This window comes from Nyctereutes procyonoides, unplaced genomic scaffold, assembly GCF_905146905.1.
Source record: "Nyctereutes procyonoides isolate TBG_1078 unplaced genomic scaffold, NYPRO_anot_genome, whole genome shotgun sequence".
In the NCBI taxonomy this organism is placed as follows: Eukaryota; Metazoa; Chordata; class Mammalia; order Carnivora; family Canidae; genus Nyctereutes; species Nyctereutes procyonoides.
Window position 1 is genome coordinate 34,950,171 of NW_026575024.1, and position 25,215 is coordinate 34,975,385.

Here is a 25,215-nt window from a genome sequence, read left to right on the forward strand (position 1 = left end):
AAAAAATAAATTTGGTAATTAAACCTAAGAAGCCTCCTGTGCCCTTCTAACCCTAGAGATGGTTACTGGTATACAGTGTCCAGGAGAACAGTGGAGCCTCCAGGTGAGACTGGTGAGCAGTTGCCTGGGCCCATCCCCAACAATATGACTCTCACTGACTGATCTCGAAGCAGATGACTTAAGTGTGTGATTTGGTGGAGCCAACAATCCCACTCTGCCCTGCCAGCTATACCATACTGGGCAGGATGCTTCATTTCTGTGTTTTGATGGTCTCTCTATAAAACAGGAATAAGAATAGTACCTCCCTTGTAGGGATGTTGGGAGGTAAGTTGATGTGTACAAAGTGCACGGAGCATTGCTGGGTACTCAGTAAGCGCTGTGCATCTCTGTTAGTCACAGCTGGCACAGTGGCACAGAAGCAGGGCTTTGGGTATTAGGTGCCACTGACACTTTTTGGGATACTAAACTGCATATCCCTCTTGATTTCTGGCTGAACATTAGATAGAGGAGCAAAGGTCTCTAAATTTATTAAATTATTTAAATTATTTAAATTTAATAAATTTAAATTTTTATTTAATTTATTATTAAATTATTTATTTTTATTTTTATTAAATTTAAACAACCCAGTAGGGGTTTCCGTCCAAAGAATCAAAGGTCACAGAAAGGAACACAAAAGCTGCGAGTGCTCTTATGTTATCTGACAGATCTCTTCACAAGGTAATAGCATATAACAAGGGTCCTTGATGGGGCAGCCATGACCAATGTCCTCCTGCTCCTCTTTCCTGTTTAGAATGTGAACTCAGAAGCCCAGAGCCCATCATCTCATGGGATCCATAGATTAGAAGGAAGATTAACAAATGGAACAAACTTTCTGGATCCTTCCAAGGGGAAACTAGACCCATAAGGATAAAAACAACTTAAGGACCCATATGCTACAGCAGTCTATAAGTCATTTGGATGACAAAATGTCATCACCAAGGGCTTTAGTTCTAACTTGAAAAAGTTAAAAAAAAAAAAGTTCTGAGAGAGGAAGTGTTTATGCAGAATCAGAAAGGATCTGCTACTGCTGGCTACAAAGCTTAGTCAATTCCTCTGGAATAAAGAGCTGAAATAAATAGGCCAAGTGGCATCACTTAGACTCTGAGATTCCAGGATCTGATAGAAAGCGGGAGCTCTTGGTTAACTATCCCAGACTCCACCTGTGTCCCAGGCCAAAGGCCACTCCCAAGCTCATCTGTTCTTGTTGGTAGTGGTTTATAACTTTATCGATATTTGATAAGATCCCCTAGTGGCCTTTCCCTAACTCATATGTCACTTGTCTCTCTCCAGCCCTTATGAAGTCATTTTTCTTCCCATGAGTTCTTTTTTTTAAGATTTTATTTTATTTATTAGAGAGAAAAAGCATGAGTGGGAAAAGGGGCAGTGGGAGAAGCAGACTCCCCACTGAGCAGGGAGCCCTAACGGGACTCCATCCCAGGACCCTGAGATCATGACCTGAGCCGAAGGCAGACGCCCCTTTCCCTTTGGTTCTTAACAAACCAAATAACAAGGACAGTGGGCACCATGTTTCCCCAAAGGTGGAGCCTATAAAAGCAGTGTTCATTTACTGATCATTTAGAAATCCTTTGGTGTTAGCCAGACGGAGACCGTTTTTGGTCAGTGTTGACAAAGTTGAATAGGCACAGGCTTTGGAATCCAAGAAACCAGCTTGCTTCCCAGGTCTGTGACTTATCAACTGTGATTTTAAAGAATTTATGCTTCTCTGAAAAATATTCCCCTTATCTCTATAACCGCACTGCCCAATATGGTAACCACAGGTAACCACCTGTGGCTATTTATTTTTTTATAAGAAACTTTAAAAAATATTTATTTATTCATGAGAGACACAGAAAGATAGAGGCAGAGGCGGAGGGAGAAGCAGGCTCCATGCAGGGAGCCCAATGTGGGACCCGATCCCAGGACTCGGAGATCACACCCTGAGCCAAAGGCAGGTGCTCAATCGCTGAGCCACCAGGTGTCCCGCACCTGTGGCTTTTTAAATGAAAATGAGTTAAAATGAAAAATTCACCTTTGTTGCACTAGCTACATTTCAAGTGTTTCATGGCTGCCATGTTGGGCTGTGCCCATCTGGCACATTTGCATCATTATAGCAAATCTATTGGGCAGTGTTGATCTAGTCTAAAACCTTGCAGAGTTGGCAGATATTTTAAATGAGATCATATTTGTGAAATGTCTCACTACATAGCCCCAAATTAAATAGTACACTGTTGGATCCCTGGGTGGCGCAGCGGTTTGGCGCCTGCCTTTGGCCCAGGGCGCGATCCTGGAGACCCGGGATCGAATCCCACGTTGGGCTCCCGGTGCATGGAGCCTGCTTCTCCCTCTGCCTATGTCTCTGCTTCTCTCTCTCTCTCTCTATCATAAATAAATTAAAAAAAAAATAGTACACTGTTCTCTAATAGCTACTATAATTTATTCAGCACTTGCCTTGTCCTAGGCACATAGGCTTTCTCAATTTTAAGAGCCCTGTGAGGTTGGTGTCCATGTTCTCAGTTTCTAGGTGGGAAAAGTGAAGCTTGGTGAGGTCAGACAGCACCCCCATGATTCTTCAGCAGATGCCTGGCAGGGAGGCTGGCATTGGAGCCGCAGCACCTCTTATGAGGATCCGCTGTCTCAGAAGACAGAGGACACCCGCTGGAATGTGAATGGCCCTGCCCCTTTCACTCCTGTGTCTCCCGATCTATCTATCCAGTCACACGCATAGAAGAGCCCCTGAACAGCTAATGTTTAAATAAAGTGGAGTTAATGCACCAATTAGCCAATCTAAAAATCCCTATCCCTAACTTGTGGTAAAGACTTGACCATTCCCTGTTTGATGGTACAGACCCCACAGTAGAAAGACGTAGCATTTCACGTGGGTAATGATGGTGGGCAAGAGGGCAGAAGAGCAAAGGTGGGAAAGAACACAAGTAAAATAAACTCAACCACCTGTTATGTAGAAACCCCACCCAAATACCTGCCTCCCTTCAGAGTACTCAGCCTGCCCCGATCTCTGCCATTCCTTTTAAGAAGAAATGGACTTAAATTTTGTTTAACCAAAAGACTTTTAAATTTGGAACAAAGGAAAACTATTTTAATCTATGTGACAGTTTTAAAGGTTTTATTTATTTGAGAGAAAGTGTGTGTGTGTGTGTGTGTGTGTGTGTGTGTGTGTACAAGCGGGCAGAGGGTCAGAGGGAGAGGGAGAGAAGCAGACTCCCTGCTGATCAGGGAGCCTGACACAAGGCTCAATCCCAGGACCCTGAGATCATGACCTGAGCCGAATGTAAATGCTTAACCAGCTGAGCCACCCAGGCGCCCCTAATCTATGTCATCTTGAAAGTGACTTGACTCTGAAAGATAGGTCATAATATTGAATCATGTTGAAGTGGCATGCATTAAGTGGGGAAAAGAAGCTAAAAATAATGTTGAGACACACAGCTTTTAAATAGACTCTACCCTTGATGGAATGAGGGAAGTGCCTCGGGAAGCGCATCATGGCACAAGCCTCTCACAGCAAGAATCACTGAGGCAGAGAAAGTTTCTGGCTATAGTGATTCTACCAAAAGTGATCCTTCTTGCCTCTCAAACAACATGCCCCGCCTTGGTCCCCAGCTTGTCCATAGTATCACAAAAGGAGTTGCTGTGTCCTTCATCCTGTCTCTCCTCAGTGGCCTGAGGAGAGAGTGAGCACCTTAGGCTGGCAGAGTCCACCAGTCCTTGAGCTCAAAGTGTGACTGTGGTGAATTTTAACAGTCTTCTGAGAACCGAAATTCTGAGCTCCCTGGAGGAAGTTCTGCTATGGTTTGTTTCCTTACTAGAGAATCCTATTACCATTTGTTAGCTGCAAAACAAGTGAATATGCAAAGGAAAAAGAAGCCAGCTTCCTCTGATGATCTCCCCTGCCCCACGCAGTCTGGAGGGAAGTTTTCCTGACAGGGACTGAGGATATTACAGCCTCAGCCAGGTCATGGGCTGCCACCCAGGTTGTGGTCAGTAGGTATCCATCTGAAATTTAACACTGCCGGTAGGAAAAACAGAGATTGTGTGCATTACTCACCCTGAGGGCTGGGTCCTTCTGTGTGTTCTCGGGAGTGGAGAGAAACCTAAATAGATAGTGTTTCCTTTCCTTTCAGCTAATTGCCACACACTCCTCAGATTTGATCTCTGTAGTTTGAATATGTTTAGTCCAAGAATCTTGTGGTCAGAGTGGACAACGTTATTGTGGGCTTTGTTGGGAACCTCATCTTTAGCATTTGGCCAGGGCTTCTTGGAGCTCCCACAGAGAATTTCTCTTTGGCTACTGCCTTTCCTAACAACCAGTGTGTTTTTATCCTGTGAACTCTATGGGTTTCTGGTCAATGATATTTTTTTTTCCCTTTTTGCTTTTCTTGCTAGTGAGCCCAGAGCCAAATTGGTATCCTATTTTAACTGTTTAGGATCTTATGACATGCCTTTCTGGAGCTCTCTTTAATTTTGAGCTTATTTTACTTTTCTATCTTATTTTTTTCCCCTTGCCCACACTTCTTATCCTGTTTTGAAAATGATTTCTTTGAAGGACACTCAAACAGCACTCCTGGTCCAGTGGGAATTCCCAGGGTGTGCCTCAAAGCCACACCCAAACTTTGAGATGAGCTTGTCTGAATTTAAAACAGCCCCTCTGCCAGGCAGACAATGTGGACTGGATTCAATGCAGTGTCCTTGTATTTGTACTTCTGTTCATGGCAGCCTTCCAAGGACTGACCCTGATGGGTTCCAGGCTTGCTACAAACAACCCCCTCAACTTGAATAATTTCTTGTTTATCTGTTTTATAGATTGGCCTGCTGAAAAATACTTTATTTGAAACAGGATATCACATGTTCATTTATTTTTTTAGTGCGTGAATTTAGTTTTGGGGTGCCTTTGATGTGCTAGGTACTTGGAATGCAGATGTGAACCAGAACATCTCAAGTGCTCTGCCCTCGTGGAGGTTATACTTTGGTGTGAAAGCCATACAATAAATCAATATACAAAGAAATAAAAATAATTGCAGATCGCAATTGGTGCAAGCAAAGAAATAAGGTACTGTAATAGAGAATAAAATGTGAGAGACCGGGTTCCCCGGGTGGCACAGCGGTTTGGCGCCTGCCTTTGGCCCAGGGCGCGATCCAGGAGATCCGGGATCGAATCCCACGTCGGACTCCCGGTGCATGGAGCCTGCTTCTCCCTCTGCCTGTGTCTCTGCCTCTCTCTCTCTCTCTCTCTCTATCATAAATAAATAAAAATAAAAATGTGAGAGACCTTTGAAAAAATATAGAGAAAGCCCCCTCTGAAGACAAGCTCATTAAGGTGAGGCCTGCAGGATACAGAGGAGCCAATTATGCTAAGGGCAGTAGGAAGGGATTTCTGGGCAGGAGAGGCTGCAGGTACAAAGGCCTGGGAGGAACTTGAGGAGTTCAAGGAAAAGAATTTCCATGGCTATAATGAAGAAAAAGGAAAGCAGTGGAAAGTGGCAACATATACAGTCTGAAGAACCCAGCTTGTCTAGGGCCTTTGGTAAGGAGTAGGATTTTATCCTGAATAATGCAGGAATCCATTGAATGGTTTTAATGAACTGATGAAACGTTCAAAGAGTTAATCTGGCTGCTGTGGGAAGAAAGAATTGAAGTAGGAAGATCAGTCCTTGGACATAATGATGATGGTTTGGACCAAAATGGTGGTAAGATGGAGTAAAATGGATATATATGAGTATGAAGGAGATTCATTAATGGAAGTGAGAGGAGAAAGTTAAGGATGACTTAGTTTTCAATAAATTGGTAGGTACTGGGAACATTTATTGAACTTAAAGTCTCATGCTGGAAAGGCTTGGAGAGACGGTAAGGAATAAAGCATTCAGTTGTAGGCATTTTAATTTGGAGACATCTGAGTGGAGATGTCAGGTAAAGTTCCAAACTCAGAGAGATCTAGGGCTACTCTTGTAAATTTGGGAGTTACCAAGAAATAGATGGTATTGAAATCGGGGGGGGGGGGTTAATGGAAATCTGGGAACATATTGGCAATGAGAATTCTCGGAACCAAGTCCTGGAAAACATGTAGAAGTTGAGGATAGAAGAAAAAGAGACTAAAGAAATGATATGCAACCAAAGATTGGAGAGTCTTCCAAGGAGGGACTGGTCTGATGCTCAGAGATCAAATCAGATGGGAAAAAAGAATGTGTGTGCTACATTTGGCACCATGAAAGCCATGGTAAACCTGGCTGAAAAAGTAACAGAGGGTGACAGGAAAAGACGGCAGATGGAATTGGTCAAAGATAGTATGGAAGAGAGATAGTAGAGAGGCAGTGAATATGGACAAACTTTTCAAGATATGCTCTAAAGGGGATCAGAAACATAAGGTAGTAAGTGACGGAGGCAGTGGGAACAACTAGAATGTGTGTCCTACTAGGAATGATCTAGTAGAGAAAAGAAAAGTTGATGTGTGTGGGGTGTTGATAAATGAAAGACTGCAGTCCTTGTGTGAGAGAAAGAGGATTGCATCTGGAGCAGAAATGGTGGAGGGGGGATTGACCCCTATTGGGAGAAAGAATGTTTTATTGGGAGGGAAGAGAGAGAGATTCTTATTTTATGGATTTTTTTACCCAGTGAAGACAGTAATTGCTGGCACCCAAGGAGTTTGAGAAGCCACGAAATTGTCCTTTTGTAGAGTGGGGAACCTCTTTAAGAAATAATTTTAAGTTTGGAAGTCATTGTTGACTATTCATGTGAAGTTTGTGATCTTGAATATCAGCTAAAGCCTGAGAAACCAGTTCTGTGATTTTCTTCATCAAATTCGGCAATAAAATATGGATAAGATGGACTTGGTTCTGTGACTAAGAAAACAGAAATGAAACATGGGTATTGAAGGTGTCTGTGAGGGAGTGATTTTAATATTGGGTCATGGAAATTAGCTAGACAACAGTGGAAGGAAAAGGAGGAGGAAGTCTGGTGGATAGTGAATGATCAGCAAGGTTGACAATTAGGAAGTTGTAAAGAAGTCAAATGGATGTAGGAGAATAGATACTGTAGAGGTAGGGACTAGAGGGATCAAGTGACATGGTCCAAGATTGGGACATTAGAAATTGAAATACCAGGGTGGTGGTGATAAGCTCCAGGGGTACTTCATAACTGACAAAGAAAGAGAGAAAAAAAAATCATTGCAGTTAAGGAGGCCAAGGAACTGAAAGTTCCACCTCAAAATAAGTTGTAAAACCATTCTTATTTATCATGTATATTTCATGGATCATTTCAAATCCTTATTTGGAAAAGGGTAGGGTACACATAAATAACGATGGTAGTTGATTCATTGTGGGTCTACTCTCTAAATGCCACTTTAGGGCAGACTTTTGAATGTTGTGCACAAGAAATCTGTACTAATGTTAAGATACTGCTTGGGAAGTAGTCTAAAATGTGTTAATTCTCATATTTTAATTAGTGATTCTTGTTTCTCAATCAGTAATGATACAAGACTCCCTATAGCCTTTTGGTCAAGTTTAATACGTTTTGCATGGCATATAACAGCCTTCTGATCTGGCCCTATTTATGTGTCCAGTCTCATCTGCTGCTACTCCCTTGAGATGTTCTAACTACACCATCTCCTCAGAAGTTCCCAGTGTCTGGTCAAGCCTACAAGCAGCAAATGCTGTTCCCTCTGCTCAGCATGCTGCTTCACCTGGATAACTCCTACCCATTCTCTGAGACCCAACTAGAGTGTAAGCTCTTGCCTGGGTGAAGACTTTTCAAAAAAGTTGAACCATCCAAAAGTGCCATCTTTGTGGGTCAAATATTGGTGATGTCATGTTGTTAGTAATTTGCTACCACAAATGTAAATTCGAACCATACATTACTGATAGTAGCTACCACTTGCTGAATTATAACTGTGTGCCAAGTATCAACTCACTTAATTTCTATACGCCTGAAAGATATGTTTAATACTTTTATTTATTAGATAAGGATTCTGAGGCTTAGAAAGGGGCCTTTGAGGAGATGATAAAAAATAAATAGTGGAACTGGGTCTTGATTCCAAAGACAAAGATCATACCATGTTCCCATTCTTTGTATTTTTCATTGCTATGTCTGCAGTGCTTAGCATGTGCCTGATATGGAGTTGAAATGTGTATGATATTCTTCACCTGTCAGGAGACTACCCAGACAAATTTGAAGGCTAGCTTCAAGGACCCTAGATTCTGACACTTTATGGTGGCCCAGTATCTTGACATTGGCTTTACCTTAATAAATGTTTCTGTTTCCCTGAAATTTAGAAAGATATGTTTTGATGGGTGAAACTAAGAGTCTGAATGACCCTTAAAGTCTTAATCCTATAATTACTCTTTATTTGTTGTAAGTCACTACCCTGATACACATGTGGCAGACAAGTTCCCTTTTGTTGGCACTATAATTATCTAGGAGGACTACTTCTTTACATTATGAGAAAGACATGGGGATTTATTGACACATGGGTACCAAGTCTTGGTACAAAGCAGTCCAGAGGGCAGAGGGTATCTGGGTTCATTTCCTAAATACCCTTTTTCTTTCACTGATGCAGAATTTTCCTGGTGCTCATAGTCACAATGGTGCTTTCTTGCTAAAGACCAGGAATCCTTTGGCAAGTACAGCATAGCTGCCCTGAGCCCCTGTGGGGGCTAACATTCCTTCTTTTTTTTTTTTTTTAAAGATTTTATTCATTTATTCATGAGAGAGAGGCAGAGACACAGGCAGAGGGAGAAGCAGGCTCCACGCAGGGAGCCCAATGTGGGACTCGATCCTGGGACTCCGGGATCAATCACATCCTGGGTCAAAAAGGCAGATGCTCAACTGCTGAGCCACACAGGCATCCCCCAACATCCTTATTTATTCAAATTTTGATTCTATAAGTTTCAACAGAATTTCTCGTGTCAAAGTGTACAGCAGTGGTTCTCAAACTTTAGTGTGCATTAGAATCACCTAGATGGGTTGTTGGAATGCATATTTCTGGGCCCTACTTCTGGAAACTGATTTGGTCCATCTGGGCAGGAGCACTGGACTCTGCAGTTCAGTCAAGTTCCCATATGATACCGGTGCTGCTGGTCCAAGGACTACACTTTGCATAGCTCAAAATCCTGCTCAAGTCCTGGTTTATAGGACACCAAATGAGATTGGATGTAAAAACAAAAATCTTAGAAGTTTTCTGAGTAAACATTTGAATGATAAGTGAGACAAAAAAAAATCAGTGACTTAAAAAAAATTATCTCCTGATATTTTGCATTATATTAAATACAGATAACAGTTGCTCTTTTGTGGAAGACTAGTTGGCTGGAATCTGGAAGTCTCTCTCTCTCCCGGAGCTCTTCTTCCAAGGCCTTAGAGAAACTTTCTTCTCAATGACCTACAAGGCATCAGTGTGTTTTATATTTAAAGCTACTCTAGAGGCAGATGCTGCATAAAGTTGATTAGTCTTTCAATACAAAACTGAATGCAAAGAGTTTTCAAGATGAAAATATTCTGTAATATAATAGGAAATGTGGTCATTAGATTTAGGATGCAAAAGGATGATTTCTCATTTTCCCTCTTTTACAGACTAAAAGATATTTGCATTTTTATTAGATTCAAAATGGGGTGAGTCATTCAGATCAACACATTTCTTTTTAACAGGAATCCTTTGTGTTTGAACCCAACTGCCTCTTCAAAGTGGATGAATTTGGCTTCTTTCTGACCTGGAGGAGTGAAGGCAAGGTATAGTACAGGAACCGTGAATTGTTCTTTCCTGCTCTTTGATTTAAACCATTTTATTTCTCAACAAGTAGACAGAAGGCCTCTTGAGGGCATGAACCCTACACTTGCTTATTTATTCAGGGTTTTAAAAATGTGCTTCCATGTGGCAGGCATTGGGGGATACGGTAGTGATCAAGTACAGTATTCTAGACCTCATAGATTCAGTCTAGGAGAAGAAGCAGGCATCAAAAAATAAATAAATAAAAGATACGAGTCATTGAGTGTTGTTAAGAGAAGGTTAGGTTGTTATAAGAGTTTAAAATAGGCAGATCTGATTTAATCTTGAGAATCAGGAAGGTTTCCTAGAAGAAGAGATTTTCAAGCTGAGTTTCAGAGGTGCATTAAGAGCATGTTCATCTTGTTACACCCCAGGACTTTACTCAATACACAGCACAGTGCACACATTAAATGGATCTTTGAACTGAATTTTAAAAAGTAGAATTGGAATTCTATAAAAGCATTGTACCCACTTAATATTGCATGTACACACATATATTTAATGAGATACATACACTAATAACAATATTATATGCATAAAGGTAACAGCACTTTATAAACATAAGTAATTATTCAGACTTGCATCCATATATACGAGTATATTTGAAATGGAATGTGTGGGGTCTTGACCATTTCTGATCATTGGGTATTGCAATGACTGTCCTTTGTTTTTCACTCCTTCTCTCCTTTACTGTCATTGGCATTGCCTTCGTCATCACATACCTCATCTGTACCATAGGTCTGGCAGGATTTCAGCTCACTGCTGTATTACATTCTCTCTTTTCAGGAAGGACAAGTGCTAGAATGCTCCCTCATCAACAGTATTCGATTGGGAGCCACCCCAAAGGTACCTGTGATTGATGTTTGCTTTTCTTCTAAACACAGATTTACTTAGGTTGGAAAAGGTTTCTGGAATGCAGTGTAACCTTTTTTACTGCCCCAAACTCATCAGCTGGAATGAAGAACAATTTAGAAATCTTTTCATCTATATCCATTGGATGGTTTGGATTGCATTATGTTTAGTTAACATTAGAAACGCTATTCCCCTTTCGAAGAGAAGATGCTTGCATGATACCTCCATCATAGAAACAGTTTCCTTAACTCAGAAATTAATTCATCAAGGCCCCCCTCCCTCTGCTGCCATTTTTTAAAACAAACAATGAGTCACTTCTGGTCTGTGGTTAATGTGGAAATTTAAACGACATGGCTAGCTCCATATTTATGCACCTGTGCACGCAGACGTGGGCTCACCTTGGAGGCTCAGTCTGCCTCTGAGAGAAAAGATGACAGAGCATATAAATCCATCTTCTTCACAGTGATTGATATGTTTGAATAAGAAGCTGTTTACATAGTGATGTGAGGAATTTAAAAGCTGGCCTTTTTCTAGAATATTAAAGCATTGTATTTATTCCCATATTCATAATAGCTCTGCAGGTTTTAAGATGTCAAAAACAAAATTATGTGAATCATTTTGTTTGTCTTTTTCAAAAGCTGTCCTCTTTTACGTTAGCTAAAATTCCTGTGTAACTATGTTGGCATTTCCTCTTGAGTTCTTTTGGAGGACAAAGATGCTATTTTATTTGATAATTATGGTAAACGTACACTCTCTTCGTTCCAAATGAAGATGTCATGGCTTCTAGAGATGAACATACTCTTTGTGTCCAGGTTACTTGAAAGCCTTAATCTTATTTTTTTTTGATAGCCGTTGGTGGCTGGCTGTGGCAGTGTCTATGTTTATTTGCATGAGATGCTAGTGACTGTCCTCTGCTGACAGCTGCCTTGGATCTTTGGGGCCTAGGCAGGACCCAGTCAGAGCCTTTTCATTCCATTAGCATCTTCCAGGTCCTCCAATAATTACAACAAAGTACCTGAAGAAAGACCCACACACCTAGTTTTCTGAATCAATAATATTATAATACTTTTCTTACCACATGAGTTCAAGTAGTATGTAGCATTACAAGTTTTACCTCTACAAGTTTTAGAATAATGCTAGATATCAGGGCATTTTTAGATCAGAAAGAAAACATTTGTCCTTCTGTGTATTTTTACATCAGTTGAGCATGTTTCCTCCATGCTCTGTGATCTAACAATTTTTTCCTATTTGTGTACTTCTATACAGGATCCCAAAATCTTGGCCGCTCTTGAGGCTGTTGGAAAGTCAGAGAATGATCTGGAAGGGCGGATAGTTTGTGTCTGCAGTGGCACAGATCTGGTGAACATCAGTTTCACATACATGGTGGCTGAGAATCCAGAAGTAACTAAGGTAGCCTCGGTGAAAAGAACCTCCCTTCCTTACCCCCCATGTGTATATATGTGGTGTGCATAGTATTTTATGTATTATTTTCATACATATATTAAAGCTGTATAGTAATAATTTTAACTTAAAAAATATATTTCCATTGTCTAGCTGAAATGTTGTAGAAAATTCAGCAAGCACAAAACTCTTTTAGTGCATCACTTAAGTAAACCAAAAGTCCAGGTACTTCTGTCGATAAGTTGTAGGAGAAACTAGCCCAGCACCTGCTATACTAGAATGTACATAGTAATCACCTTGGATTTTGTTAAAATGTACATTCTGTTTCAGTAGGTCTGAGATGAGGACAAAATTCTCCCTCACAGGTTCCTAGGTGATGCCCATGCCGCTGTTCTGAGAACCACGGTTTGAATAGCAAAGGACTAGATCAGCACTGTCCAGTAGAAATATAAATCAAGCCACAGATATCATTGAAATTTTTCTAGCAGGCACATTTAAAGAGTAAGAGGAACAGGTGAAATTAATTTTGATAAAATAGTTTATTCACAGTATACCCCTAATACTGTCATTTTTACTTAGAGTAATTATAAAATTTTTAATGACATATTTTACATCCTTTTTATAGTAAGCCTTCAAAATCTCAGGTGGGTTTTTAATTCAGCCGAGCTGTATCTGAAGAGCTCAATAGCTACATATGACTAATGGCTACCACATTAGACAGTGCAAGTCTAGATGATAAAGCTATCCAAGCTCCACCCCCGCTCCATCCCTAGAAGTTATTGAAGAATGGGGGCATGATCCATCTTTTAATACCATATCCAGTATACCATTGCCCTGGCTAATGAGTTTCAAAGTGATTTTGGCCAAAGTAGAAAGCCTCAAAAATAAATCACTTTTCTGCAAGTTCTAAGTATCCTTCTGTAATAGATGTGAGGAAGGCTTAGCCTTGATTCTCCTGTTGCAGAGACATGGGTTTCAGGGGGGTAGGAAGGCATTTTATTTTCCCATTTTAATCCTAACAGAAGAAACTCAGTGTAGAGTTGAATGAGAAAACCGTTGTTGCAGATACCGGGTTTTACAGCTAGACTGAGAACATACAGATAAGATCATCTGACAAATCCAAGCATAGAAGACTTAAACCTGGCGCACAGCTAACTGGTGGCAGAAATGAGTTCTGTAGACTCTTGAGACCCTGTAGGTTTTTTACCACCACTCACAAGGTATGGTCCACATTCCAGCAACACAGCCTCACCTAGGAGCTCCTTATACTTCAGAGTATCAGGTCCACACAGACCTATAGATCCACAATCTTCGTTCTTTTAACCAGACCCTTCCCGTCCCCTGCCATACATGGCTCAGATGTGCGTGAAGTCCGAGATGCTCCCGTACTTAGGATTTAGAGCCAGGAATGGATGTTCCACATCACAGGAGAGCCTACATTTCTGTCTTGTGGTTTTGCTGGTTTTGTGCTGTTATTACAAGTTATCTTGCTTTGGGAGAACAGAAATTGCAAAGCCTTCAAGTTCTTTTATGATTTTGCTTAGATCAACACCAGTTTGAATGGTTTCTTAAGAGAACCCTTCTGATCTAAATGTGTATTGTTCCTGTTTTCTGTAGTTCACGCCTGCATATTTGCCACAGAGGTCGTTTTTAGTGGCTGTTTGCCATAGCAACATTCAATCCCAGAATTCCATGCAGACTACTCATAAAAAGATTCGTTAATCAGATACAGATCTTGGGCTGCCCAAAATTTTGCAAAAAGACAGTTTTGCAGACCTGTGTATTCTGGCTTTTGTCAGCTTGTCATATTGCAGACGGTATGGCTTGATGTAGGCTTGGGCTTTGGGACCAGGTTGCCAAGGCTCAAATCCTTGCTGTTCGCTAGCAGCTGTATAGCATAGACACACAGCTTACTCCTCTGTGCCTCGTTTTCTTTCATCTGTAAAATGGGAGTAATACCAAAGTATCTGCTTTTAGGATTTTCATGAGGATTGCATGAGTTAGTACATGGAAAGTGCTTAGTACAGAAGGCTTTTTAGTGAGTGTTAGCTCTGATGATCACAGAGCCACAGAATGTTAGAACATGAAATGGAGTTTAGGGAAGCACTTCCTACCACATCAGATGAGTAGGGAGAGGCCAAAGAGTTAAAAGAACTTACGACTACAAATCAGGCTGGGCCAGAGTCTGGCCTGACATTCAGGCTTCGTGGCATTCCATGTGATACTACCGCCCACCCCACCTGATGCCCTGAGCAAGTACAGTCCTAGGAAGACGGCTCAAATCAATAAATCCCATGTTTTTGCTTTCCCTGGTTTGATTGCTATCAATCATAGTCCATTTCATTTATTTATTTCCTTGAGAGAGAGAGAGCGTACAAGCAGGATGAAGGGAAGAGGAAGAGAGAGAATCTTGGGCAGACTTCATGCCCAGTGCACAGCTTGATGTGAGTCTCGATCCCAGGACTCTGGGATCATGACCTGAGCAGAAATCTGGAGTTGGGCACTCCAGTTGGTTAACTGAGCCATGCACATGCTCTGGTTCATATAATTTTTACATTACAATGAACATAAACAGGTTTGGAAATAAACAAGTAACTCATAGTAATCATGCAAAGTGAGAACAAAGGGTCCAACATATTGTATGTTAGCTTAGTAACTGTGAGAGTTTAGCATTGCCTGGTCAGGGGTTTTTGCTTGTTTTGTGAACATCTGACAGGTACTAGTCTGACCAGGGAGAGATAAATCGAGAGAGTTTCTTTAAAAAAAAAAAATTTAATTCATGAGAGATGCAGAGAGAGAGAGAGAGAGAGAGGCAGAGGGAGAAGCAGGCTCCATCCCGGGAGCCTGACATGGGACTCGGTCCGGGTCTCCAGGATCAGGCCCTGGGCTGAAGGCGGCGCTAAACCGCTGAGCCACCCAGGCTGCCTGAGAGAGTTTCTTTTTTTTTTTTTTTTTTTTTCCTGAGAGAGTTTCTAGTATAGAACTTGTTTAGGAGTATTTATCCTCTGAGATTCTTGAGTCTGTTTTTAATTTCTGGACTCTTACAACACTTAGGACCTGACCATTCTGAAAAACAAACAACCAAACAAAAACCACTTTACCAAACTTTTCATCCAGGCTAATGGGCCAACTTTCAGCTTTATATACTCTCCATAGAGAATCAGCTTTCACAGGGAGGAGGAACCTTTCCTGACTTTGAGCCAAAGCCATTTTACTTTGTTCTTCCTTTTTCCCCATGGGATTCTCTGTTATTTTTTTTCTCTTTATTTCAAGTGGATATTTTAAGTTTGCATAGTATCTGAGTTTCTCAGAGTTGAGGTTTCAAATAAATAGAAAATATTTTCCAGCACATGTGACTGCAAAAATATGATTGTGCTTTTCTTCAATAAAAGAGGACACCGGTATAGAAAACATCTTGTAGCTCGGCTTGTATTTCCTTCAGCTGCCTTCTCTGCTTAAAGAGGCAAGAACTTGCCTTGTGCGGTACCTCATTGGAAGATCTGAGCTCAGGGCAGCCCAGGTGGCTCAGTGGTTTAGAGCCACCTTCAGCCTAGGGCGTGATCCTGGAGACCTGGGATCAAGTCCCACGTCGAGCTCCCTGCATGGAACCTGCTTCTCCCTCTGCCTCTCTTGCTCTCGCTCTGTGTCTCTCGTGAATAAATAAAATCTTAAAAAAAGGAAGATTTGTACTCAGTTCTACATCCATTCTGCCCTACAAAATAAATGCTGAATGGTATCGTCAACTTACATCCAAATCTAGACCTTTCAGCCTTCACCCACTGTCCTCACAAGCTGCTGAGACCACAGACGCCTTCCTTGCTTCCCACGTCCGCCTATTACAAACACCCTTGTCCCAAGGATCTAGCTGCTTCTCACCACTGCCATCACTACAGTGTGCCCCAGGCCATCTCCCCTCACTGGGTTCTCTGCCTTGGCCCTGTGCCTTTGAGTCTTTTCTCGAAATAGCAGCTGGAGGGATGCTTTGAAAATGTGATTCAGATCACAACACTCCAAGACTTACACGGCCCTGTAAGAAGCCACCCGCACTACTTTTTCCTTTCTGTCCTTCTCTTCCTCTCTCGTCTTTTGTATTTCCCTCCAGCTCCAGGGACTTTGCATTTGCTGTTCCTTTTGCCTGAACACACTCTTCCCCCAGTTACATGCACTGCTTTCTCACTCACATTTCTCATGTCTCTGCTGGAATATGGCCTCAGCTCCCCATCTTGCCACTCCATGGGTCTCCCTCACTCCTTATCCTGCTGTACTGTCTTCATAGCATTGATCACTATATACCATTTATTCATTATTCTCTTCCTCTGCTGACGAGGGCAATGTCCTGTTCACTGCTACATCCCCAATATCTAGGAATGTCAGTGCCCAACATTTAGTAGGTGCTCAATAAATTCCCACTTTACTGAGGTCTTTATATTGACAGAATCAATAAATTCTAACCTGTGTGATAAATGTGTATAATCCTGATTGCTAAACACCTCCAGTTTTGTACCGCCAGTTTGGTTGTAAGAGAAGTTAGGAAAGACAAGAAGCCTGAGAAAATTTGATGACAAGAAGCCTGAGAAAATGGGATGCATTTATACTTAAAAGGTCTGGGATTCCACAGTGTTATTTTTAGAGTCCCTTTGCAGGATATACATGGGGACCGTCACTGAGAATCCACAACAGACTGGAGGTTTTAACTTGGTGTCTTTCCTCTTTCCAATTTAGATCATTATTTAATGTTTGCCTTAATCCCTCCTGTCCTTCAGTTAGAAAATTTAGCTTTTTTCCTTTCTTAAAAACAAAACAAAACAAAAAAACAAAAAACCTCTGTTAAAAGGAATGGCTAACAAACTGTTGGCCACTTCTTCCTCTAACATATGTGCCTTTGGGTAACAGGTGAATCTGATAGGTCGCTTAAAATGCCTGTGAATAAAAGCAGTTACAAGAAAATGGTATTGTCCAGTTTTTTTTCTGAGCTGTAATAAAGCGTTTTTTTTTTTCCTGGATCATCCTCATCTCTTTGCAAATAACACAGAACATTATAACTGTGTTCCTTAGTTAGAAAAGCAACTCGGTTTCTCTTCTGTATTTTTTCTCTCTCGGAATGCAACCAGCTTGGAAGGAATTTGTCTCTGGCTTGTTGAAGGGAGTTCAGATGTCTTTCATTAAGTTACAGCTGGCACTGCACAGCAAACTGAAATCACAGAGTCACTGTACATAAGATGGAAATGCAGCCCTCATTTAAAATCCCCAAAAATAAGTGTGTTATTTTATACTAAGTTGAATTTTCCTTTGATTACAAAAATAAGCTGTTTTTATGAGGTTCAAAATGCAAAGATTTGGACTGAATTTAGACAATTTCCAGACTGCTCATTATGCTTCATGCAGGTTGTAAATATTTGGCAAACTCTATAAATTATGCTTTGTAACCAAGTCCTCAAATAAGCCCACGAATAAGTACCATAGAAATTAAACTATAAAAATGTTATGTGTTCTCTTTTGTATACAAAAAAGATAAAGTCAGGTAGTTTATTACAGATAATAAAATCTTATTTTAGTAGACTGGATTGAATGACAAAACCACTTTGCTGAACTTGAATTATGTTAAGTGGAAGGACTAACTACAAACTTCCGTGGGAAAAGCCCCGTAGAACCTCCCTCCTCTCACCTAGCTTTTCTCCTCCCAAACACAGAGCTTCTCAGAGGGATTAGACCACTGACCTTACCTGGGAGCCTCTAAAAAATACAATTTCCCCCAACCCAAGAAATCTGAAATTCTGGGGCCAAGCCCAGGAATCTATTTTAAACTAAGCTCCCAGGTGATTTTTTTTAAAGACTGTATTTATTTATTCATGAGAAACACAGAATGAGAGGCAGAGGGAGAAGCAGACTCCCTGTGGGAAACCCTATGCAGGACTCAGTCCTGGGACCCCAGGATCAGGACCTGAGCCAAAAGCAGATTCTCAACCAGTGAGCCACCCAGGTGCCCCTGCCAGGTGATTCTGATGCAGGATGAAGTTTGGGTCCTGTTGCTTAGTGTACAAATGGACTTAGTTGAAAATTCACAATGACTGTGAACTTAAATTTTTATCAAATTGATTGACTACAGCAAACAGGTTAATCTGTAGACCTATGGATTATACTAGCCTAGCCATTGATTTAGTATTCACAAGTAAGAACACAGAAAGCACCATTAAAATGAATTAGCACCTGTGACCCTAGCAATAGCCTTGTTTCAAAGCACTCCCTGTTAAAATGCTGTTTCTTTGAACATGGAGTTTTAATTGTATTATATATGCCTGTGGTTCTCAAAGTGTAATCCCCAGACTAGCAGCTCAGGCAGTACCTGGGAACTGAATTAGTGATGCAGATTCTCAGGCCCTGCCCCAGCCCTACTGAATCAAGTAACCTCGTGCTTTCATGAGCCCTCTGGTGCTTCTGATGCACACACAAGTGTGAGAAGCACTGCCCTGTGGAGAAGCTCAATGAGGAGGGTTTATATCCCGCTTCTCTTGAAGAACTTACACCAGCTCCCTGGTCTGCTGCCCAGGCTCACCTGAGCCAATGCCTACTGGATGCTAAAGTGGTAACTTGTAAATCTCAGCTTCCTATCATCCAAGCCCTGATTTACTGATTGATTAAAGTTTTTTACCCCATCACCTCCATGTTTTTTGAGGCTCATGAATATGTGAAGTGAAGCAGTGAGGGCCAGTTTAGGAATTTTTTTTTCAGGACAGATTTGTGAGCGGTGAATCAGCAAATGAGTGGGTGTGTGTTGTAAGCTTTAAGTGCCTCATCCCATCTAGGTGTTTTCTTCTTGCACATGAAGATAATGTGGTTCGTTTGTCTTATTGTTGAAAATATCATTCTCTCTCTGCCTTTGGAAGGAGGGCTGCGTTCATTTGGCTTATCTGTGGAGTGGATGATACTTGTCTCCTTGGGCCTCCCATGACCCCCTTCTATCTCTCTTGTTCCCTCGGTTCTCATTCTACTTTTAAAGACCATCTGTTCCAGAACTCAGTACTTCAGTGTCTCATCCATGGTGGCACTTTGTCATCCCTGAACTTAGTTATTTATCTACATGCTACCAAGTTCCTTTAGACCACAGGTTGCAAATTCAGGTGCCTACAGAAGCCAGGAAGATGATGTGAATAATGAAGGAGGTCCAGGTGAGGACAAATAAGGGAAGGTATAGACAGTAACAAATTGGAGGGTAAATATACCCTCCGGGGGTGGAGGGCAGCATCTACCTATTTCCAGACAACTTTCCAACTATGTAAGAATATGGCTCTTAAGGTTGCTAGATGGTTGAAGATGGTAGTTTTTTTTCCCATAAGATTCTAGACATCCGGATTTTTTTTTTACATGAAATCTCCTGATGTTAAAATGTTGACAAACATATTCATTTTTTTAAACACCATGTGTACCAATGACAGACCTGTCTGTCGCTCATTGAGAACCTTAGCTCTAGACCTCAGCCAGCATACAATATAAATGTACTTACACTAAGATGAATGCTAATATTTACCTAATGTGTTCACTTCATTGACATTTTAAATGAAGATGCCCATCTTTTTTTCCCCCCTTTTTACCTTCTTCCATCCAGCTGCTCATCCAAGAATTACTTTTTGATGAATTCTCAGGTTGGATAAATCATTTTTACTACATAGGCTTTTTTGTTCTCATTTATAAAAGTAGGGAGTTTTACCAAGTGACTTTGAGGTTATTTTCTCCTCTAAGAGCTTAGAAATCTGTTTCAAGAAAAAGTATACTAGATGCCAAGGAGGATACAGATTAGTTGCTTTGGAGGACACTTGTATTTATGTAGAAGTCCCTAGCCTAATGTGGGTCATATTACCATCTCCAAAGCCAGTCCTCAAACTGCTAAGATAGGAGGTTCTGTGGTTGGGGAGCAGGGGAGGGGGGTGGGAGAGTAAGTATTTCCATAAAAGAGGCAGGACTTTGCTCCCAGCAGAGGGAGGGCCTACTGGTCCTGTTACAGTGATATCTACAGTGTGCAGTCCACCAGAAGACAGAAGGCTGTGCACATGGGGGTTAGCACATGAGAAGATTCAAAGCAGAAATTATTGTCCCTGCAATGGCAGATCCAGTGTGGAGACTGGAGTGGACACTTCTGATTGGGAAATTGGAAAATCAGGCTAAACCTATGCCCTACTGGGAGTGCCAAGCAAGATACTTGATGTAGAGTCCATCCTGAAGATTCTAGGGAGGTAACAGAAAGTCATGCCTTGTGTTGTAGGAGGGATGCAACACAGTCTTTATATTCTAAGATCAACACATGGTAATAACATGTGGCTGAGAGCATCGCTCCTCAAAGTCTTGTCTGGATCAGCAGTAGCAGCATCACCTGGGAACTTGTGAGAACAGAATCTCAGGCCCTGCCCCAGACCTGATGAATCGGAATCCACATTTGAACAAGGTCTGGTAGGTACTTTGCACATTACAGTTTGAGAAGTACTGAGATATAATTCAAGAAAATCAGTTGTTTTGGGTGGTAACCAGTGACATGTGGAGGAAAGACCTGAGAAACCTCTGAATATGGAATCAAGAGGGTTTGTTCCTGGGTGCGGTTAGAGAAGCTAAGGCGAAGACTAGATTTTAAGTCTGATTAACTGCCAGTGTGATGATATGGTTATCAGAAAGTGAGGGCCTGGTTACTTTGGGACAGAGTGGGGAAGGGACCGTCAATTTGTTTAAAATATGTTCTCTAAGAGTGTATATGCCATGGGACTGGCTGTGGATCCTGCAATTCAAAGGAGCTCACTCAGTAGTTAAGAGCTCTTGGGACTTGTCGGTGGACCAGCCCTGGCCTGGATGTCCCTGTGTCTGCATCTTTAGCCTCTTGGCATTCTAAAAACATCTCTCTTTGGGGTGCAAGGTGACTCAGTTGGTTAAGCCCCCATCTCTTTCTTGGTTTGGGCTTAGCTCATGATCCCATAGGTAGTGGGACTAAGCCCTGTGTAGGGCCCCCTGATCAGCAGGGGGTCTGCTCCCCCCCCCTTTCTGCCTCTGCCCCACTCCCGCTCACACATGTATACGCTCGCGCTCTCTCAAATTTTAAGAAAAAATAAAAGTAAATAAAAACACCTATATGTTTTCTTCTGAAATCCTCTAATTACTTAGTCAGGGGTGGATTTTACCGTCATTTCTCACAGCATCAAACTTACTTAAAAGTAAACCTCCTTGTCAAAGTGTATGTTCAGGAACCGGGAGTCGGAGCTAACGCAGGTTTTATTGTCCTTTTAGGGAGTCTTCTCATCTGAATCAGTGAGGTTTCCTTGGAGTTGTGGGAGGAGCAAAGTGGGGAAGAAGCTTTGAGCTATAGCTTAGAGCCCTCCTCTGCAGCAACACTGAGCACACTGGCAAAGTCATTATACACATTTGCATGGACTATGCGTTTTTTTACAGTTCACTGGTGTTTCCTGAACACAGGAGGAGGATTGCTCATGGTAAAACAAGTACTTCTACGTTCTAGTACAAAGTGCAGAAGAGTAAAAAGAAAATAACCCTTCCCCAAAGAGTGTATTACCCCATCTTCCATGTCTTTATTTTCCCCCCTAATCTAAAGTGAAATTCACATAGTGTAAAATGAACCACTTTAAAGTGACAGGACAATTTAGTAGAGCACAGTGTTAAACAACAACCTCCTCTGTCTAGTTCTAGAATGTATCATCCTTCCCACAAAGGAAACCCAGTTCCCCACTCCCTACAGCCACCCCAGCGTGTCTTTTTAATTCACACAATTACTTTTATACATAGTTGGGCTCATACTGTTTATAGAGTTTAATGTACTGTATTTTATCATATAAAATTTTTATCATGTACATTTTCTTGGTCTTTAAGATGGTAAACCTCTATGATCTCTGAGGTGGATTTTCTTGGTGTTACCAGCATTTCCTTAGAAACCTTCCAACCCCCTGGGTGCCTCTGTGCAGAATGCAGGGACTTCGTGAGGGTCAGGTTTTCATTGCAGGGGCCTCTCAAGCTCTCACTGTTGTGTTTCATCAGCTTGACAGATTTCCTAAGAAGAGCCTCTATGCTCTAGGCCTAGCCCAGAGCAGCTTATTTTGCCCTAATTGTGAGTGTTATCAAATGACTCCACCAAGGGAATGCTAAATGAGTTACTCTAATTGCTCCAGAAGCATAATATGAAGTTTGGATTTCACCCTTTGGCCCCTGGGAGAGAAAACTGTCACTGGCTTTAAATTGCTTCTCTACTTACCACATAGCTCCAGTTTTCACTGTTGGTAGAAGTTGCCATTGTGAACATAGTATATGTGTAAAACAAGCCTATACGTGTTTGTATGTTTTCTGATCTTGAAAGAATAAGATGCATGAGGAGATGGTTAGGAACTTCACCTCACATATGAGACCTTGCCACCTCTGAGCACTATGATCTGGAGCAAGTTTAATGATCACAGTTGGGGGCTTGCAAAGTGCAGCCTGGAGCCCAAACCCAGCCATCATCAGCCTGAGCTGGTATGGCCAATGAACTAAGAACTGCTTTTACCTTTTTAAAGAGTTGTTAACAAAACATAAAAACCATATGACACAGCATCATATGTGGCCTTCTTAAAACCTAAACTACTTATTTTCTGGCCCTTTATGGAAATGTTGGCTGATGATCCCTGATAATTAATAATAAGAGCAGTACCAGGGGAAGTTTTTAGTTTATACTGAATACAAGATAATGTTCAAAATGCTTGACATATATGATCTAATTCTTAGATCAATCGTCTGGGATGGGCATAGTTATTATCATTTTACAGGGGAAGAAATAGTTCCAGAGAGGTCAAGTAACTTGTCCAATGTCACACAGCCAGTAAGTGGCAGCGCTGGTATCTTGAAGCCAGGCATTGAATTCATTTTACATCCAACCAACAACTTCCCCCTGAACATTGTAAGATTTTACCGTACTTTTGAGGTTAAAGTTAATGTCCTTATCTGTGGGAGCTGAAATCATAAAGTAGCACTTCCCAAATTGGTGATCTGCAAAATACATTAGTCACAAGAGCCTATATTTAAAGGAGGGTGTCTGGTCAACAAAGCATGAGAAAGCCTTGTTAGGTTTCTTTACTGTAGCATTCCATGAAGCACTATTATTCTGGTATGAATCTCCACACAGGTGGCAAGGGAAGAGTGGTATTCAGCTATTTTCCAAACTTTTTTTTCTTTTAATTTCCTTATTTTTGCCTATTGAAGTTACAGAAATGAAACTCTTCCAGAACTACTGCTTTGCAGGAAAAAGTCAACAAACAATGTCATAGAGGCATTCTTGGCCCAACATTTTCCAGAAATATGAAAGCAGCATAATCTAGACATTCGTTGATTTATCTTTACATACATATTCTTTTATTCCTTTTTCTTGCTGCCATATTTCTCCCCCCACCAACCCACCCCCATCACCACCTTTCTTGTCGCCTGGGAAGGTTGGGAAACTCTTCCATAAAGGATAGAAACTGAAACACACTGATTTAGGTATTTTTAGTATCCTTTATTGAAAGTCCTATTTAGTTTATGGGAGTACCTTTAGATTTGAGATGATGAGCGCTACAGGCTGATAACTCTAGGCCAGAGTTTGCCAGAGGCTCCTTGATTGATTATACTTATCACAGGGCCGCTGCATGGTAAGATACTATTCATTTTGGCAGGGCTTAATTTGCCAGTGTCATTAGCTGGCACATGTCAGGAGGAATGTGATGTTAGGGATTATAAGTACAGGCATCCACCAGAGAAACAACTTCATGAATACCTTTTAATGCACCAACTGTTTATACTTCTCTTACCACCAGGATTTTGCAGATTTGACAGTTGAGCCCCAAAATGCACTTTGACAAAGCTGGCTTCTGACGGGCATAGAACAGAATGCTCTTGGTTTTCTTAAAATCTTAAAATTCTTCAGTTATTTTAGACTTCTCCATGCGGATCCCAAAAAATGTCACATAAAATAAAGCAAATATCTCATTTTTGTTTTGAATGAGTTCTGCAGTTTGTAGGAACAGAGCTGCTCTGTTAACCTGGGTCAGGAAAGAACATCGTGTTAATCATTCAAAGTCTGTAAGCACAAGTGAACATAAGGCATTAATGTATTCTGAATGTATAGATGTACTTCATTTTCTTCTTCATGTCTCTTCAGCTGGATCTGCAAAATAAACTGACAAGAGACCAATTTGCAGAGAAAAGGCATGCAAATTTATTAATTTTTAATTTTATGTACATAGAGCCTCACAGAGGGAAGTAAATACTCCAAGGATCAGGGCTATTTGGGAGTTTGTATATTCTCTTATTAAGGGAAAGAAAGGAAGCAAAAGACCACTTCTAGGATAGCAAATGATTTTTAGGAGCGTTAAATGGGTCCTTAGGAGAATAGATAGACATGAGAATTTTGTGACAATTTCTGTGTGTGGAGCCAACTTTTCGTCTTCCAGAAGGGAAATTAGAGCTGCTCCTGAGTAGGGATTCATGACAGTGGGGTTCTTTTAGGTAGGCCCTGCTTTTAGTAAGCTAAGGGATTTCAGGAATTCAGATGCCTTCGGCTCAAAATAATTTTTATTTTGAGTAGAGTGTCATATTTGGGGGTGGTGTATCTTGATTCCCTTCAACAGTCTATTTATTGGAGTAGATACCTGGCATAGGATGTGCTTACTTGAGACAAGGTGCTATGGATGCAATAGGGCATTTTTATAGGGTATTGATAAAAGCAGGCTTAGGTAATTCAAAAGTTGTCTCTTGGAGTGATAATGAACAGAAACCCGTTTGGTAGGGGAATTTGACACTTGGGCTTCTGAATGATGACCCAGAATAGCACAGTGTTCTCTCATTTCTTATGACTATTTAGAGGTTCTTTTTGACCTAACTACCTACCGTTGTCAAGATAACCAGCCAGGCTGACAGGTTGTTTTGACTGTCTATAAGTGACTAAACTAATCTTGACTAGGAAAGCATAAATATTATACAGGCCCAGCCAGATTTATCTTTCACACACAGCCACACATACTCATCTGTGACCCCTTATTTCCTGTCCAGATACTCACTCCCAATGCTCTGAAGGTGATTTAAGAACCAGATGGAACTTAATACATTCCTCCTTTTACCTTGATCAGCTTTTCTCAAGGGCAGAGAACAGCAAATGAAAAAATTCT

At 41.2% G+C, this 25,215-nt stretch overlaps 1 protein-coding gene across 4 annotated transcripts in view; it reads left to right on the plus strand.

Annotated features, from left to right (window-relative positions):
- Window positions 1-25,215, plus strand: part of PLCB4 (phospholipase C beta 4) — a 420,180-nt gene that overhangs the window by 269,946 nt on the left and 125,019 nt on the right. For all 4 annotated transcript variants that reach the window (XM_055306664.1, XM_055306687.1, XM_055306672.1 and 1 more), the window contains exons 4-6: window positions 9,685-9,765; window positions 10,589-10,648; window positions 11,921-12,064. In XM_055306664.1, coding sequence (XP_055162639.1) covers window positions 9,685-9,765; window positions 10,589-10,648; window positions 11,921-12,064 — 285 coding nt within the window. The remainder of the gene's footprint in view (window positions 1-9,684; window positions 9,766-10,588; window positions 10,649-11,920; window positions 12,065-25,215) is intronic.